This window comes from Nycticebus coucang, chromosome 17, assembly GCF_027406575.1.
Source record: "Nycticebus coucang isolate mNycCou1 chromosome 17, mNycCou1.pri, whole genome shotgun sequence".
Taxonomy (NCBI): Eukaryota; Metazoa; Chordata; class Mammalia; order Primates; family Lorisidae; genus Nycticebus; species Nycticebus coucang.
Genome location: NC_069796.1, coordinates 85812037 through 85824651, shown reverse-complemented (window position 1 = coordinate 85824651; position 12615 = coordinate 85812037). Strand labels below are relative to the sequence as shown.

Below are 12615 nucleotides of genomic sequence, written 5' to 3'. Positions count from 1 at the left end.
TGTGTGAAGGATTTCTCTGGGGTCTGCAGAACAGAGCATGGAGGGAGGTGGTGTGTCGTCTACAGCACGCAGGAGAATTGTGGCAGGGTGGTGACGTTGGACAAACCTTCCTGTCAGCTGCTGTAGGCAGTGGGCATGGACTGTGGGTTCATTCCTGTATCCTGAGGGGTGGAGAAAAATACAAGTGTGCACACACGCTCACCTATGTGCATATATACATGCAGAGACGCATGTGCACACACGCTCAGCTGTGTGCATGTATGCGCACATGCACACTCACTGGTACGTGTAACACAGACACATGTAGACAGACCCACCCACCCACACGCCTACACAGGCGTGCACACACACGTACACACATGTAGAAACATAGACTTCTACACACACTTTTTTCCTGCCTCCTCAATGACACTCATTGCAAGAACTTTTTCTCGCACCAGTAATAGATTCAAACATTTTAGGCCCCGTGAAACAATTTATTTTCCTAAATGGACAAGCTTGAACTTGACCTTGACATATCAAGGCTCAAACCATGATTACCATCTCAGGATTGGGAGGCAGCATGGGGAGGGTGTCCTGGGGACGCTGGGTGCCCGATTCTGGTGGTGTCCCAGGGGGATTCCAGCAGGTATGCCATGTATGTTATCATAGTTCCTGGCAATTTATGCCTCACGCTTCTTCCTTTCGCTCTTTTTCTCATTTGATTTCTATAGTAACCCATCAGTTAGTGTCAGCCTGCTTTGAGGCTGATGAGATGCCTGCTCTGGGGAGAGGAGGGTGGAGGTCTGAGGTGGGGCAGCATTAATCCCAGGAACTGAGCCGTTTCCTGTCCTGCTCCCTTACGGAGCTGATGGAAGTCCAGGGGTGCCCCTTGGGGGGGAGTGCATCCCCTGTCCCCAGACAATAGGGGACGTAGGTGGGGTGGGGATAGACAGCTGTGTCCTGGCTTAGAAAATGGAGATTCTCTGGCCCCCTGACTGTGGGGCCCCTTGAGCCCTGCCTCTACCTCGGGAATGCTAGTGTCAGGCATGTTCCTATGCTGGTGCCACCATCCAACCGGACATGGCCCAGGACCCAGAGGGTGCTGGCTGGAGGTAGTGATGGCCTCTCTGCTCTCCTTTTGCAGACAGATTAGAAGAAACTGAGCTTGAGAAGCCAGAAAGACAAGGTAGGTCCTGCCCGGGTGGCTGGGGCTCCGCTGGTCACTGTGGGCCTTGGGGTAACAGCAGGGCAGGGGTGGCAGAATTAGGTGTGGCCCTCACTCTCTGGGTTCAGCCTGGGGATCTGGGGGAGGCTGCCTGAAGTAGGCCTGATACTTCCTCTGCTAGGGCTGTGGAGGCCCTGGGGGCCACATCCCTTCCGATGACCATGCCAGCCTCTGCCTGGTTCCCCAACTGAAGTGGAGGGCTTCCTCCTCTGCTGAGCCCATGTGTGGCTATGAGTTCCTTTCCAGTGACTTAAAGGAGTTGGCACTTGCCCTGGCCATGACTCAGAGAGGCAAGGCCACCCTGCCCACAGGGGGACTCAGGGTGGAGAGGACGTCCCTCCGTAACTCAGGTCCCTCAGAGGTCCATGCCTTCCTGAGGGACTGGTTCAGGGAGAGACCGTCCCCTTCTCCCCTCCACAGCTCTGCTCTTCTACACATGGTCCATGGGAGTGAACCTGGGTGGGGGGTGGGGGATGGATGCCAAGGGGCCTTTGAGATTCCCTGGGGATAAGATCCCTCAAGTACAAGCTCCAAGGGTCACTCTGGGACAAGGTGGAGCCCTGAGGGGAGGGCGAGGGTGCCTTCCAGGGATGGATCCCCAGAGCTGGGAGGCTGAGACGACGCAGGAAGCCCGTCCTGGGGGGCTGCTGCCTCTGTGGGGAATGGAAGATGGTCAGGCAGACATTTGCTCCTAAACCATATTTAATTTTTTTCTTATTCCAAGACTTATAAAGAGTTATGAGTCTGTAAGACTAACAAGGAGACTGTTAGAAAATATTTTTAAAATGTGAACTCGAAACAGAAGAGTCTGTTTAAATTCTGATTCTTTCCTTTCCAATAAATCCCCCTTTAATCCCATGTTTTTCCAACAGGAAATGTAGCTTGTTTGCTCACCTCCTGAGACACAGCATCCACCCAAAGCGGGCAGTGGTGCCAGCGGGCACTGTGGGCAGCCGTGTCCTTTTGTTAACACTTTAGGGACCATGGGCCTTGGATTCTCAATCCTTCCTGATGGAGAATCCACCTGATGCTCGTCCCAATCTTCCTGTTGCTCCCTGGTGGAGCTGGGCGTTGGCCACAGCACTGTGCCCTTGGCTATTGTGGCTCCGTCAGTCTTCTTTTTTTTTTTTTGTAGAGACAGAGTCTCACTTTATGGCCCCCGGTAGAGTGTCATGGCCTCACACAGCTCACAGCAACCTCCAACTCCTGGGCTTAAGCGATTCTCTTGCCTCAGCCTCCCGAGTAGCTGGGACTACAGGCGCCCGCCAACAACGCCAGGCTATTTTTTGGTTGCAGTTTGGCCGGGGCCGGGTTTGAACCCGCCACCCTCGGCATATGGGGCCGGCGCCTCACCGACTGAGCCACAGGCGCCGCCCCAGGCTCCGTCAGTCTTGTGTGGCACTTTGGAGCTCGTGCTGATCAGTGGCTCTGAAGGGCTGATTTCATGGATTTCTGCTGCTGATGGGGAGGCCTGACACACTGACAAAGTCACACATTTGCAGTAGTAGCACAGAGTGTGGACGGGTCCAGTTAGGTGGCTTTGATTCTTTATAAGAGGGAAAGGGATCTCCACGTGTCTGCTGAGCTATCTCCTAAACCATGCTGTCAGAAAGGCAAAGAATGGGAAAAGGAAGGTTATTTGGTAAGAGAGCTGCCCAGACAGATCTGTTCTCCTTGCAAGCATAATTACTGAGTCCCACTGTGTTTTCTAGACCCTGTGCGTGGCAGGTCACATAACTCTCAAATGCTCCCCGCTAGCCTGTGAGAGGCCCTACCCTCAGGACTCACGTCCAGGCTCTCATCCATCTATCTGGGTGTTCTGACTTGCAGAAATGCCTCCACCTCGCCTGGACCCAGACCCACACGAGACTCTGCAAAAGGTGAAGAATGTTCTAGAACAATGCAAGACCTGCCCAAGCTGCCCTGAGGAACCAGTGTCCTGGGGTCTCCATGTGGCATCCAGTGAAGTGAGTTCACCAGACTCCAAGGAACCATCTTTCCACCTAGACACGGAGGCCGACTGGACCGACGCAGAGGCCCTGGGCCCGCTGCTGCAGGCCCTGAACACCCCCGGGTACCAGGCCTGCTTCTATGGCCTGTATGACGCCTCGCTGTCATGGCTTAGTAGCGTGTTCTCCAGCTTCACCGACGAGGAGGAGCTGGCGGGGTGCCTGGCACAGGCCCGGGGGGCGGCCAAGAAAGCCGGCCTGCCCATGGCCCTGGCAAGACTCTGCTTTCTTCTGGGCCGGCTGTGCGCCAGAAGACTCAAGCTGTCCCAGGCCCGGGTATACTTCGAGGAAGCTCTGGGGGCTTTGGGGGGAAACTTCGGGGACCTCTCACTGGTGGTGGCTGTGTATGCCAACCTGGCCACCATTTACCTAAAGCAGAAGAACAGGGAAAAGTGTGCCCAGGCGGTGCCCAAAGCTGCAGCCCTGCTCTTGGGGACGCCCGGCCACATCTGCAGCTCCGAGGCAGAGGCTGAGCTCCTGAGGTATGCGCTGCGGCGGGCTGTGGGTGGCCAGAGTCTCCAGGCCGAGGCCCGGGCCTGCTTTCTGCTGGCCAGACACCATGTCCACCTCAAGCAGCCCGAGGAGGCCCTGCCCTTCCTGGAGAGGCTGCTGCTTCTGCACAGGGACCTTGGGACCCAGGAGGCCTTATGGCCCTCAGACTGCTACCTGCTCCTGGCAGACATCTACAGCCGGAAGTGCCTTCCCCACCTGGCCCTCAGCTGTATCAAGGTGGCCTCACTGCAGACACGGGGCTCCCTGGCCAGCTCACTGAGGAGCGTGGACCTTGTGCTCTGGAATGCCCCCCGGCTCCACAGCCAGAGGCAGGCAGCTCACAGTGTCCCCTCCCAGACTGCCCACTACCTCAGGCAGGCGCTGGCCTCCCCATCCTTGAGCACGGGGTGTGCCCTGCGTGGCCCCCTCTGCTCCAGCCTGGCCCAGCTGCACAGCTACCATGGGCAGCACAGGCCAGCCATTGCCTTTATGATACAGGCGGTGGAAGCCGATGCTGTGGCTGGAGTCCACCCTGTTGTGGATCACCTGGTGGCCCTCGCCTGGCTGCATGTGCTTTATGGGCAGAGCCAAGTGGCCCTGGACATCCTGGAGTCCATCCTGGATGCAGAAGTGGCCAGTGAGGACCAGGAGGGCGTGATCACCAACATGGCAGCCATGGCCTTAAGGAGGACAGGCAGGATCCGGCAGGCGGCTGAGGGCTACTACCGTGCCCTGCGCATGGCCAGGGGCCTGCACCAGCTACGGAACGAGGCGGTGGTGCTGGCCAACTTTGGGGCGCTGTGTCTGCATGTGGGGGCCAGTAGGCTTGCCCAGCACTACCTCCTAGAGGCTGCCCAGCTCTTCTCACAGCTGCCCAGCAGGGAGTGTGGCCGGGACTTCACCCAGGTGCTCCTGCAACTGGGTCACCTTTGCACTCGCCAGGCCCTTCCCCAGCAGGGCAAATGCTACTATGAGTGGGCCTTCCTGGTCGCCGTGGACACGGACCACCTGGAGAGTAGGTGCTGCTCAGTTCTCTCTCCCCCCCCTCCCTGGGTTCTATGTCGGAGCTCACCTGGGGTTTGCGACTCAGAGGTGAGCAGTGGTTTCTTCTCCGTGGCGGATGCTCAGTAGTGAAAACCAGCAGATGTTTGCACAGCCCTGACAAAGGCCGCCCCACGCAGGACCAGCCACACTCAGGGAACCAGCACATCCTTATCTGCCCAGGAATGGTTCTGGTTTGAGCATTGAAGGTCCTACATTCTCGGGGTCTTGGAAGTCCAGGCCATTGGGGCAGTAGGTCCCCTACACATACCCTGGCACTATAGGCTCCCCCCATCGAGAGGAGCCCCAGGCCCTCTGTGAGCAGGGCCTTGAATTCATGTTCTCTCCTCGGGATCTGCAACAGTCCTGCATCCTGACACATCCCCACTTCACAGGGCACATGGAGGTGGGTGGGCACCCCAGGCCACAGAGCAGTTCAAGTTCATGCAAAACTCTTGTGCAGGAAGCATACTAAGCTCCCCCGACAAATGAGACTGCGGCGGGGTGTAAGAATGGGAAACTGACATTCAACCAGAAAAGCCACAGAAGCGGGTGATCGGCATAATAGCCGAGCCCTAACTTGTGGCTTAGGGATGTCTCTTTAGTTTGGGATGGAAGGATGATGCCCAGCATGGGGTGGGAGGTGAGGGGCTGCAAAGGCTCAGGGGGAGTGAGCAGGCCGTGCAGGGAGGGGCAGAGCTGGGAGTGGGGGTCAGGAGCTGGATGGGGATAACCTCAGTTGGCCCAGGAGTCCCTGAGGGCACTGGGGAGCCACTGAGTGCTATAGTGCCCTCACCCTGGCTGTGTGCAGTGAATGAATAGCAGTCTAGGCCACCAGGAACGGAGGGAGGAAGAGCTTGAGGGGTCGGGAGTTTGAATCCCCCCCAGGATGGCTAAGTGAGACTACTCAGCTGACACCTGTCACCTAGCTCCAAGTCCTGGGATGCACCAAAGCTGCCCATTCCTAAGCTGGGCCTGGCACACACTCAGGCCCTTGAAGGGACAGAGCTTTAGGAAGTGACCACATGAAGGAACCTTGGACATATGTGTCTGCCCAAGGAGGGGAGGGAGAGTCCAAATCCAGAGCTTCTTCCCCACTAGGTGGGGCCGTGACAGAGGGGCGGCCTCTGGCTGCAAGGGATCCTTGGGGACCTTTAGAGGGGGCTAGGTCCCACACATCCCCTGAGGCCTCGGGTAGGTCCTGGCGGTAATGGCACCTTCTCCTAGCTGGTTCTTCCCCAGGGAAATGCCAGGCAGGGGGCCCAGGAGACCACATTTTCCTCTCTCTCATGTTGAACAAGTGAGGCGGACCCAGGGCTGGGCAGATACCCTAGAGCAACCAGGTGCCTCCCCCAAGTCACTTTGCAGTCACTCTGGCAGTTTGTGTTTTTCTAGGAATTTGCCATTTTGTCCAGGTTATCTGATCTGTTGGTATACAGCTATTCATGGTATTATTCTCTTATAAACCTTCTATTTCTGTGAAGTGGGCAATAATGTTCCCTCTTTCATTTTTAATTTTGGTAATTTCTTTTTTTTTTTTTTTTGAGGCAGAGTCTCACTGTGTCACCCTCAGTAGAGTGCTGTGGCATCACAACTCACAGCAACCTCCAACTCTTGGGCTCAAGCAATTCTCTTGCCTCAGCCTCCCAAGTAGCTGGGACTACAGGTGCCCGCCACAACACCCAGCTATTTTTGTTGTTGTTGTTGCAGTTGTCATTGTTTTTTTAAGCTGGCCCAGGCCAGGTTCGAACCCACCACCCTCAGTGTATGTGGCCAGCACCCTACTCCCTGAGCTATGGACGCCACCTTAATTTTAGTAATTTCTATCTTCTCTTTTCCTTGGTTGGTCTGGTGAAAGATTTGCTAATTTTGTTAATCTTTTCAAAGAACCAACTTTGGGTCAACCAACTTTGACTTTATTGTTTTTCTATTCTCTATATCACTATTTAATATTTCCACTCCACTGATTATTATTTATTCCTTCTGCTTGCTTTGGGTTTTGTTGACTCTTCTTTTTCTAATCTCTTAAGGCAGAAGTTTAGGTTTCAGATTTGAAATTTTTCTTTCTTTTATTGTAGGCATTTATAGTCATGAATTTTGATCTAAGCACTGCTTTAGCTGCCACCCACAACTTTTGATTCATCTCAAAGTATTTTCTCTTTTCCTTTATGCTATTTTCTTTCTTTCTTTCTTTTTTTTTTTTTTTTGTAGAGACAGAGTCTCACCCTATGGCCCTCAGTAGAGTGCCGTGGCCTCACACAGCTCACAGCAACCTCCAACTCCTGGGCTTAAGCGATTCTCTTGCCTCAGCCTCCCGTGTAGCTGGGACTACAGGCGCCCACCACAACGCCCGGCTATTTTTTGGTTGCAGTTTGGCCGGAGCCGAGTTTGAACCTGCTGCCCTCAGTATATGGGGCCGGTGCCTTACCAACTGAGCCACAGGCGCCGCCCATATGCTATTTTCTTTCAATCATTAGTTATTAGGAGTGTGCAGTATAATTTTCACATATTTGTGAATTTCTCAAATTTATTTTTGTTGTTGGTTTCAAGTTTCATTCCAGTGTAGCTGAAGAACATAGAGTTTCAGTTCTTTTCTTGTTTTAGAGGGACTTGTTTTATGGCTTGATCGGTGGGCTACCTTGGGCATTTGAGACCGTGTTCTGCTGGTGTTGGAGGAATAATGTGGTATTGTTAAGTCTCCTATTTTCTTGTTGATCCTGGGAGTTGTTTTTTTTGTTTGTTTGTTTTTTAAGCAATTCACCCTTTATTCGTCAGTCCCTGGTTACTTGGAGCTGGTGTACTTGGTGACAGCCTTGGTGCCCTCAGACATGGCATGTTTGACCAGCTCCCCAGGCAGCAGCAGCCGCACAGTTGTCTGGACTTCCTGGGAAGTCAGGGTGGTCCGACCCAAGTACTGGGCCAGCCGGGCGGCCTCACCAGCAAGCTGCTCAAACACACCATTCGCGAATGAGTTCATGATGCTCATGCCTTGGCAGAGATGCCGATGTCAGGGTGCACCTGCTTCAACACCTTGTAGATGTGCATAGAGGAGGTTTCTTTACACAGGCAATGCTTTTTGGACTTGTTGTTCCCAGAACTGCGGCCCCCACGGCCCCCAGCCTGCTGCTGTTGCCCATGCTTCGTACTCATCTTCCAGTTCCTCGGACTGATCCTGGGAGGTTTTTTGGCAGTCAACAGCACTCTACTGCTTATAACCCCCTGGTTTTAGAAGAGGCCAGTAGCCTATGAGTTTGGAGCCTGGCCTCGTGGGAGGAGTGTCAGCTTTGGGGTGCCAGAAGCCAGATTTGAACCCCATTTCAGCACAGTTCTTGGACTCTCAGGGTATCCATCTGTGAAGGCGGCCTCTGTCCTGGCCAGAGGGGCTTTATGAAGCAGAAGCAGGTGGCCTGGTATGATGGCCGAGCCAGGCCAGGACCCCCAGGCCTGGGGCTTGTGAGGAAGCTGGGCATTGTCTCTTGAGCACCTGCCACAGGCCCTGCCTGGGGCTCCCGTTGATGTGCGCATTGTCTGTGTGCCCTTGAGCAGGCCACCCTGCTATCTGGGCTCGGTTTCCCCATCTACAGTGGCCCTGCTCACAGACAGTGGAAGTGGCAGCATGTGGCAGGGGCCTCCGAGCCCACGAATGTCCACTACGAGGCCCTGAGGCTGACCTTTTCCTTTTGTGTCCTGCCCCCCAGGCCAGCTGCAAGCCGTCCAGTGGCTGTGCCACTTCTACAGCACCATCATGCCCAGCGAGGCCCAGTGTGTCATCTACCATGAGTTCCAGCTCTCACTGGCCCGCAGGGTAGCCGACAAGGTTCTGGAAGGACAGCTCCTGGAGACCCTCAGCCAGCTCTACCTGTCCCTGGGCACTGAGCGGTGAGGGCTGCAGGGGGGTGGGAGGCACAAAGAAACTGGACCCAGGGCCCCAGCGGATCCTCGGGCGGGCTTGGGGTCATCCTGACACCGTTCAAGAGCTGTGAGTTCCAGCTTGGGCCTCCCCCCACGGTCAACGTGCCCTCCGTCCCCCCTCGTACAGCTACTTGTGTTGAGTGTCTCGTCCCAGTACAGCAGGGCATGCGTTTCTGGACCCTTCTTTGTACCACACTGGCTTTTGTAAGCTGTCCTCTTCTGCCTGGAGCCTTCACACGCTGGCCTGACTCTGGGTTGGGGTAGTCTGGCCCTCATCTGTGCCCTCCGACATGATCCCAGTGGCCACGTGCGCCTGGAGGCACCTTGCCCACAGAAGGCAGAGATGGTTATTCCACCTGCTTTCCTGGGCAGGGTTTCAGGTTCCGGTGTCCCACGCATGGCCCACATTGAGTGTCCTGACCTGGTAGGGTAATGATGGCCCCGGCCACACTGCAGTGACATTCCCTTGATAGAGCAAGGAAGGAGCTAGATCTCCATAAGGACTCAGGAGACGGCTCCCAGTCTTGGCCATGGTTTCACGCCCATGTGCTAGAGCCACGCTTCTGCAGATGTGATCCCTGGACTGGTAGAGCAGTGTCCCTACCACTGGGGAGCCAGCTGGAAGTGCATGTTCTTGGGCTCCACCCCAGACCTGTGGGGTCAGAAGCTCTGGGAGCTGGGCATGGAAAGCCTCTGATGCATTTGCACATTTGGGAGCCACTGGCCTGGATAATCTCTGACCCAACTTGATGCTAATGGCTCCTGGTGCATCTGAGAAGACACAGGCTGTGCTGGGGAGGAGGGAGGGCAGATGAAATAGTGTGCCCTCATGGCCACATGGCTGGCAGGACACTATGTCCTTTAGAAGAAGAGCCTTTATCTTTTCCAGGCCCTGTGTGTTCATCCCGGCCCTCTCCTGTCCCAACATTCCAGGTGCACCTGTCACCAGACCCCCAGTGGGAAGAGCCTGACTGGGGCTGGCCACCCTGGGAGCTGTTATGACACCCTTGTCTGGTTCTAGGGCCTACAAATCTGCCCTGGACTATACCAAGCGAAGTCTGGGGATATTCATCGACCTCCAGGAGAAGAAGAAGGAAGCACACGCCTGGCTGCAGGCCGGGAAGATCTACTACATCCTGCGGCAAGACGAGCTGGTTGACCTGTACATCCAGGTGCGGGAGGGCGGGGGTGCGAGGGGCCACCACCGACCGCCTGATGTGTGCCCCCCCCCCGGCCCCCGCCTGACAACCTCCCCCGGGGCCAGCAAGGTCCACAGCCATCAGAGCTCCCTGGGCAGAGGTGTGGCTCTCATGATGTCCAGCACCTGCTGGTACACAGCAAGAGCTCAGTAAATGTGCAAAGGATGAGCCCACTCAGGTGGCACGCAGGGTTCGCTTCAGCAGCACATGGCATGTCTCCTTAAAAAGGCCATTTACGTAGACGCCCTGTTTTAGATGCTGTCCCAGACAAACATTATTTGGAAGAAACTGGGAGGCCACTGAGCTTTCTGAGATTTCTGTTTTCGAGCACCTGCTGTGTCTGCGTCCTGAGCCAGGGGCAGAGCACCTGCAGTCAGGAGCTCATGGCTAGGAGTGTGGGCTACCAGCAGCCTGGGGATGGGAGGCAGGGTGAGCAGAGACTGAATGGGATGGGCGCCTCTGCAGGAGGGGGCTGTCCTGGCAGCAGACCCCAGGCAACAGCAAACAGTTGGGTCTGGCTGGGTCGTGCTCAGGGCTAGACCACCTGGTCATTCTCTCAGGAGGTGCCTATTGCGTGCCTACTGCATACCAGGTGCTGTGGGAGGGCCTGCATATGACAGAGCAGCCCGAAGACTTGGGCCTCATCCTTGTGGAGCTGACCCTTCTGGTGGGAGAGATAGGCAGACACAGCTAGGTCAGGGGTAGCTGGGGGCTCAGAGGAAAAGCAGTGGGCCTGGGAGACCTGGTGGCACCAGAGCAGAGTGTGGAGGACTGAGAAGGGGGGAGGGGAGCATCTTGGGAGGGGGCACTGAGTCTTTCCAGCTCTTTATCAGCCTGTCCTGCTGGGCCCTGGGTTTAAGCCACAGGGCATGCCATGGCACCCAGGTGCATACTGTTACTGTCCTCGTGCCACCAGGTTGTGAAGGCCCTTGGTGTACAGGGATTCCTGACATGTGTGAGGAAACAGAGGAGGCTGGCTGGGGCTTCCCACCCGAGGGTGTGGCCACCCCAGCAGATGTGGGTCTTGAGACCTTCTGCCTCCTTGCAGGTGGCACAGAACACAGCCTTATACACAGGTGACCCCCACCTGGGGCTAGAGCTGTTCGAGGCAGCTGGAGACATCTTCTTCAATGGGACCTGGGAGCGGGAGAAAGCCGTGTCCTTCTACCGGGTGCGCTGCTGCCCTGGGTCATATGGGGGGTGCCATGTGGGTACTGAGGGCAGAGGCACAGCTGGAGCAGGACCACCCATGCACATGCTCAGTTTCCTGGTGGCTTCACCTGGCATGGGCTTGACTCCAGCCAGTCCAGGAAGGGCAGTTGAGGTCCAGACGCAGTGGTAGTCTCACCCAGGCACCCCGTGATCTCAAGCAGTCCTGGCGGGAAATCCTGTCCACATCTTATAGGTAGGAAACTGAAGCTCAGAGAGGCACAGGGATGTATCAGTGGGAGACCCAGAATGACACCTGGGTCTGCATGTGCACTCAGGGAGGGTGGCTTCTCCAGGGTGGTTCAGTGCCAGGCACAGATCCATGTGACATTTCTAGACAGGGGAGAGGACTGGGTCCTCCCAGTCAGGCCCAGAACAGTGTAGCTAGATGGGCTGGGGGTCACTCTCCATCCCCTAAGCTGATCCTTCTCTTGGGGAAGGGAACTGGGTCTGGGCCCAGGGTAGTTGGGGGGTGGGAAGCTCTGAGCACATGTTTGGGGTCCTGAGGAGAGCACTGGGCATGGAGGGTGCTGCAGGAGGCCTGATCCCACCTGTCTGTGTGGCAGGACTGGGCGCTGCCCCTGGCAGTGACTACAGGCAACCAAGAGGCAGAGCTACGGCTGTGCAACAAGCTGGTAGCACTGTTGGCTGCGCTGGAGACGCCACAGGAGGGTCTGGAGTTTGCACACACGGCCCTAGCACTGAGCATCACCCTGGGTAAGCTCACGGGGTCCCCACCCCACCAAAGCCCCCACCCCATCAGGCCTCTGCCCTACCAGGGCCCTCGCCTCAGGTCTGGAGGGCAGGAGCAGAAACAGCTGCCAGGCTCTTCTGGTCTCCTGTCCAGGTGGGCCGAGATCAGCAGCAGATCTGAGCAGCTGGCTCCCTGCACTGCTTGCCCCGGGGGGCACGGTCCAGGCGTCCACGAACTGCAGAGCTCCCTGTGTGGTGAGGCTGTGCCCAGCTCTTTGGCTTCCTCTTTCCCTTGCTAATCTCAAGGGCCACCCAATATGCCTTGATTCTATATACTGCAGGTGTCCCACAGGTCCCCAGTGTGTCAGGCTAGGCCACCTGTGCCTCTGTGCAAGACAGTCCCTTCCCCACCCTCTACAACCACCGCTATTCTCTGGCTGAAGAAATCCAGTTCCCTTTCCAGAAAGCACATCCCTCAGTCCTGGGCATTACTTCTGTCCTGGCCCTAACTGTGCTGTACCGGGGTGGTCTGTCTTCCTTCAGAGAGAGGGAGCCCCGGTAGGCCGGGCAGCACCTGAACGGGTTGAATGGAGGCTCCATAGCACCTGCCCCGGAACAGAGAGGATGCTGGAGACCACCTGGGCCAGCTGCCCATTTGCAGGCCAGGGCAGGGCCTGGGGCTCAGACATGCAGTGGCTCCCAGGGTTGGGAGGGTGTTCTGCTGCTGATGCACCCAGGAACGCTCAAATGCCACATTTGCAAGCTGGCTGCAGTCCTGGCACGAAAAGTGCACAGGCTGCATGGCTTTTGCAGTCTCCTCATTAAAACCAGTAGCCCTGGCTACTACAGGTGG

General features: G+C 56.3%; 1 protein-coding gene and 1 pseudogene across 3 annotated transcripts in view; one reads left to right on the top strand and one right to left on the bottom strand.

Annotated features, from left to right (window-relative positions):
* The window catches only part of SH3TC1 (SH3 domain and tetratricopeptide repeats 1), a 41183-nt gene that overhangs the window by 20621 nt on the left and 7947 nt on the right, over positions 1–12615 (top strand). For all 3 annotated transcript variants that reach the window (XM_053566080.1, XM_053566079.1, XM_053566078.1), the window contains 6 exons: positions 1127–1168; positions 3038–4723; positions 8448–8628; positions 9683–9833; positions 10909–11031; positions 11636–11786. In XM_053566080.1, coding sequence (XP_053422055.1) covers positions 1127–1168; positions 3038–4723; positions 8448–8628; positions 9683–9833; positions 10909–11031; positions 11636–11786 — 2334 coding nt within the window. The remainder of the gene's footprint in view (positions 1–1126; positions 1169–3037; positions 4724–8447; positions 8629–9682; positions 9834–10908; positions 11032–11635; positions 11787–12615) is intronic.
* Positions 4741–8441, bottom strand: LOC128568432 (histone H2B type 2-K1-like; annotated as a pseudogene).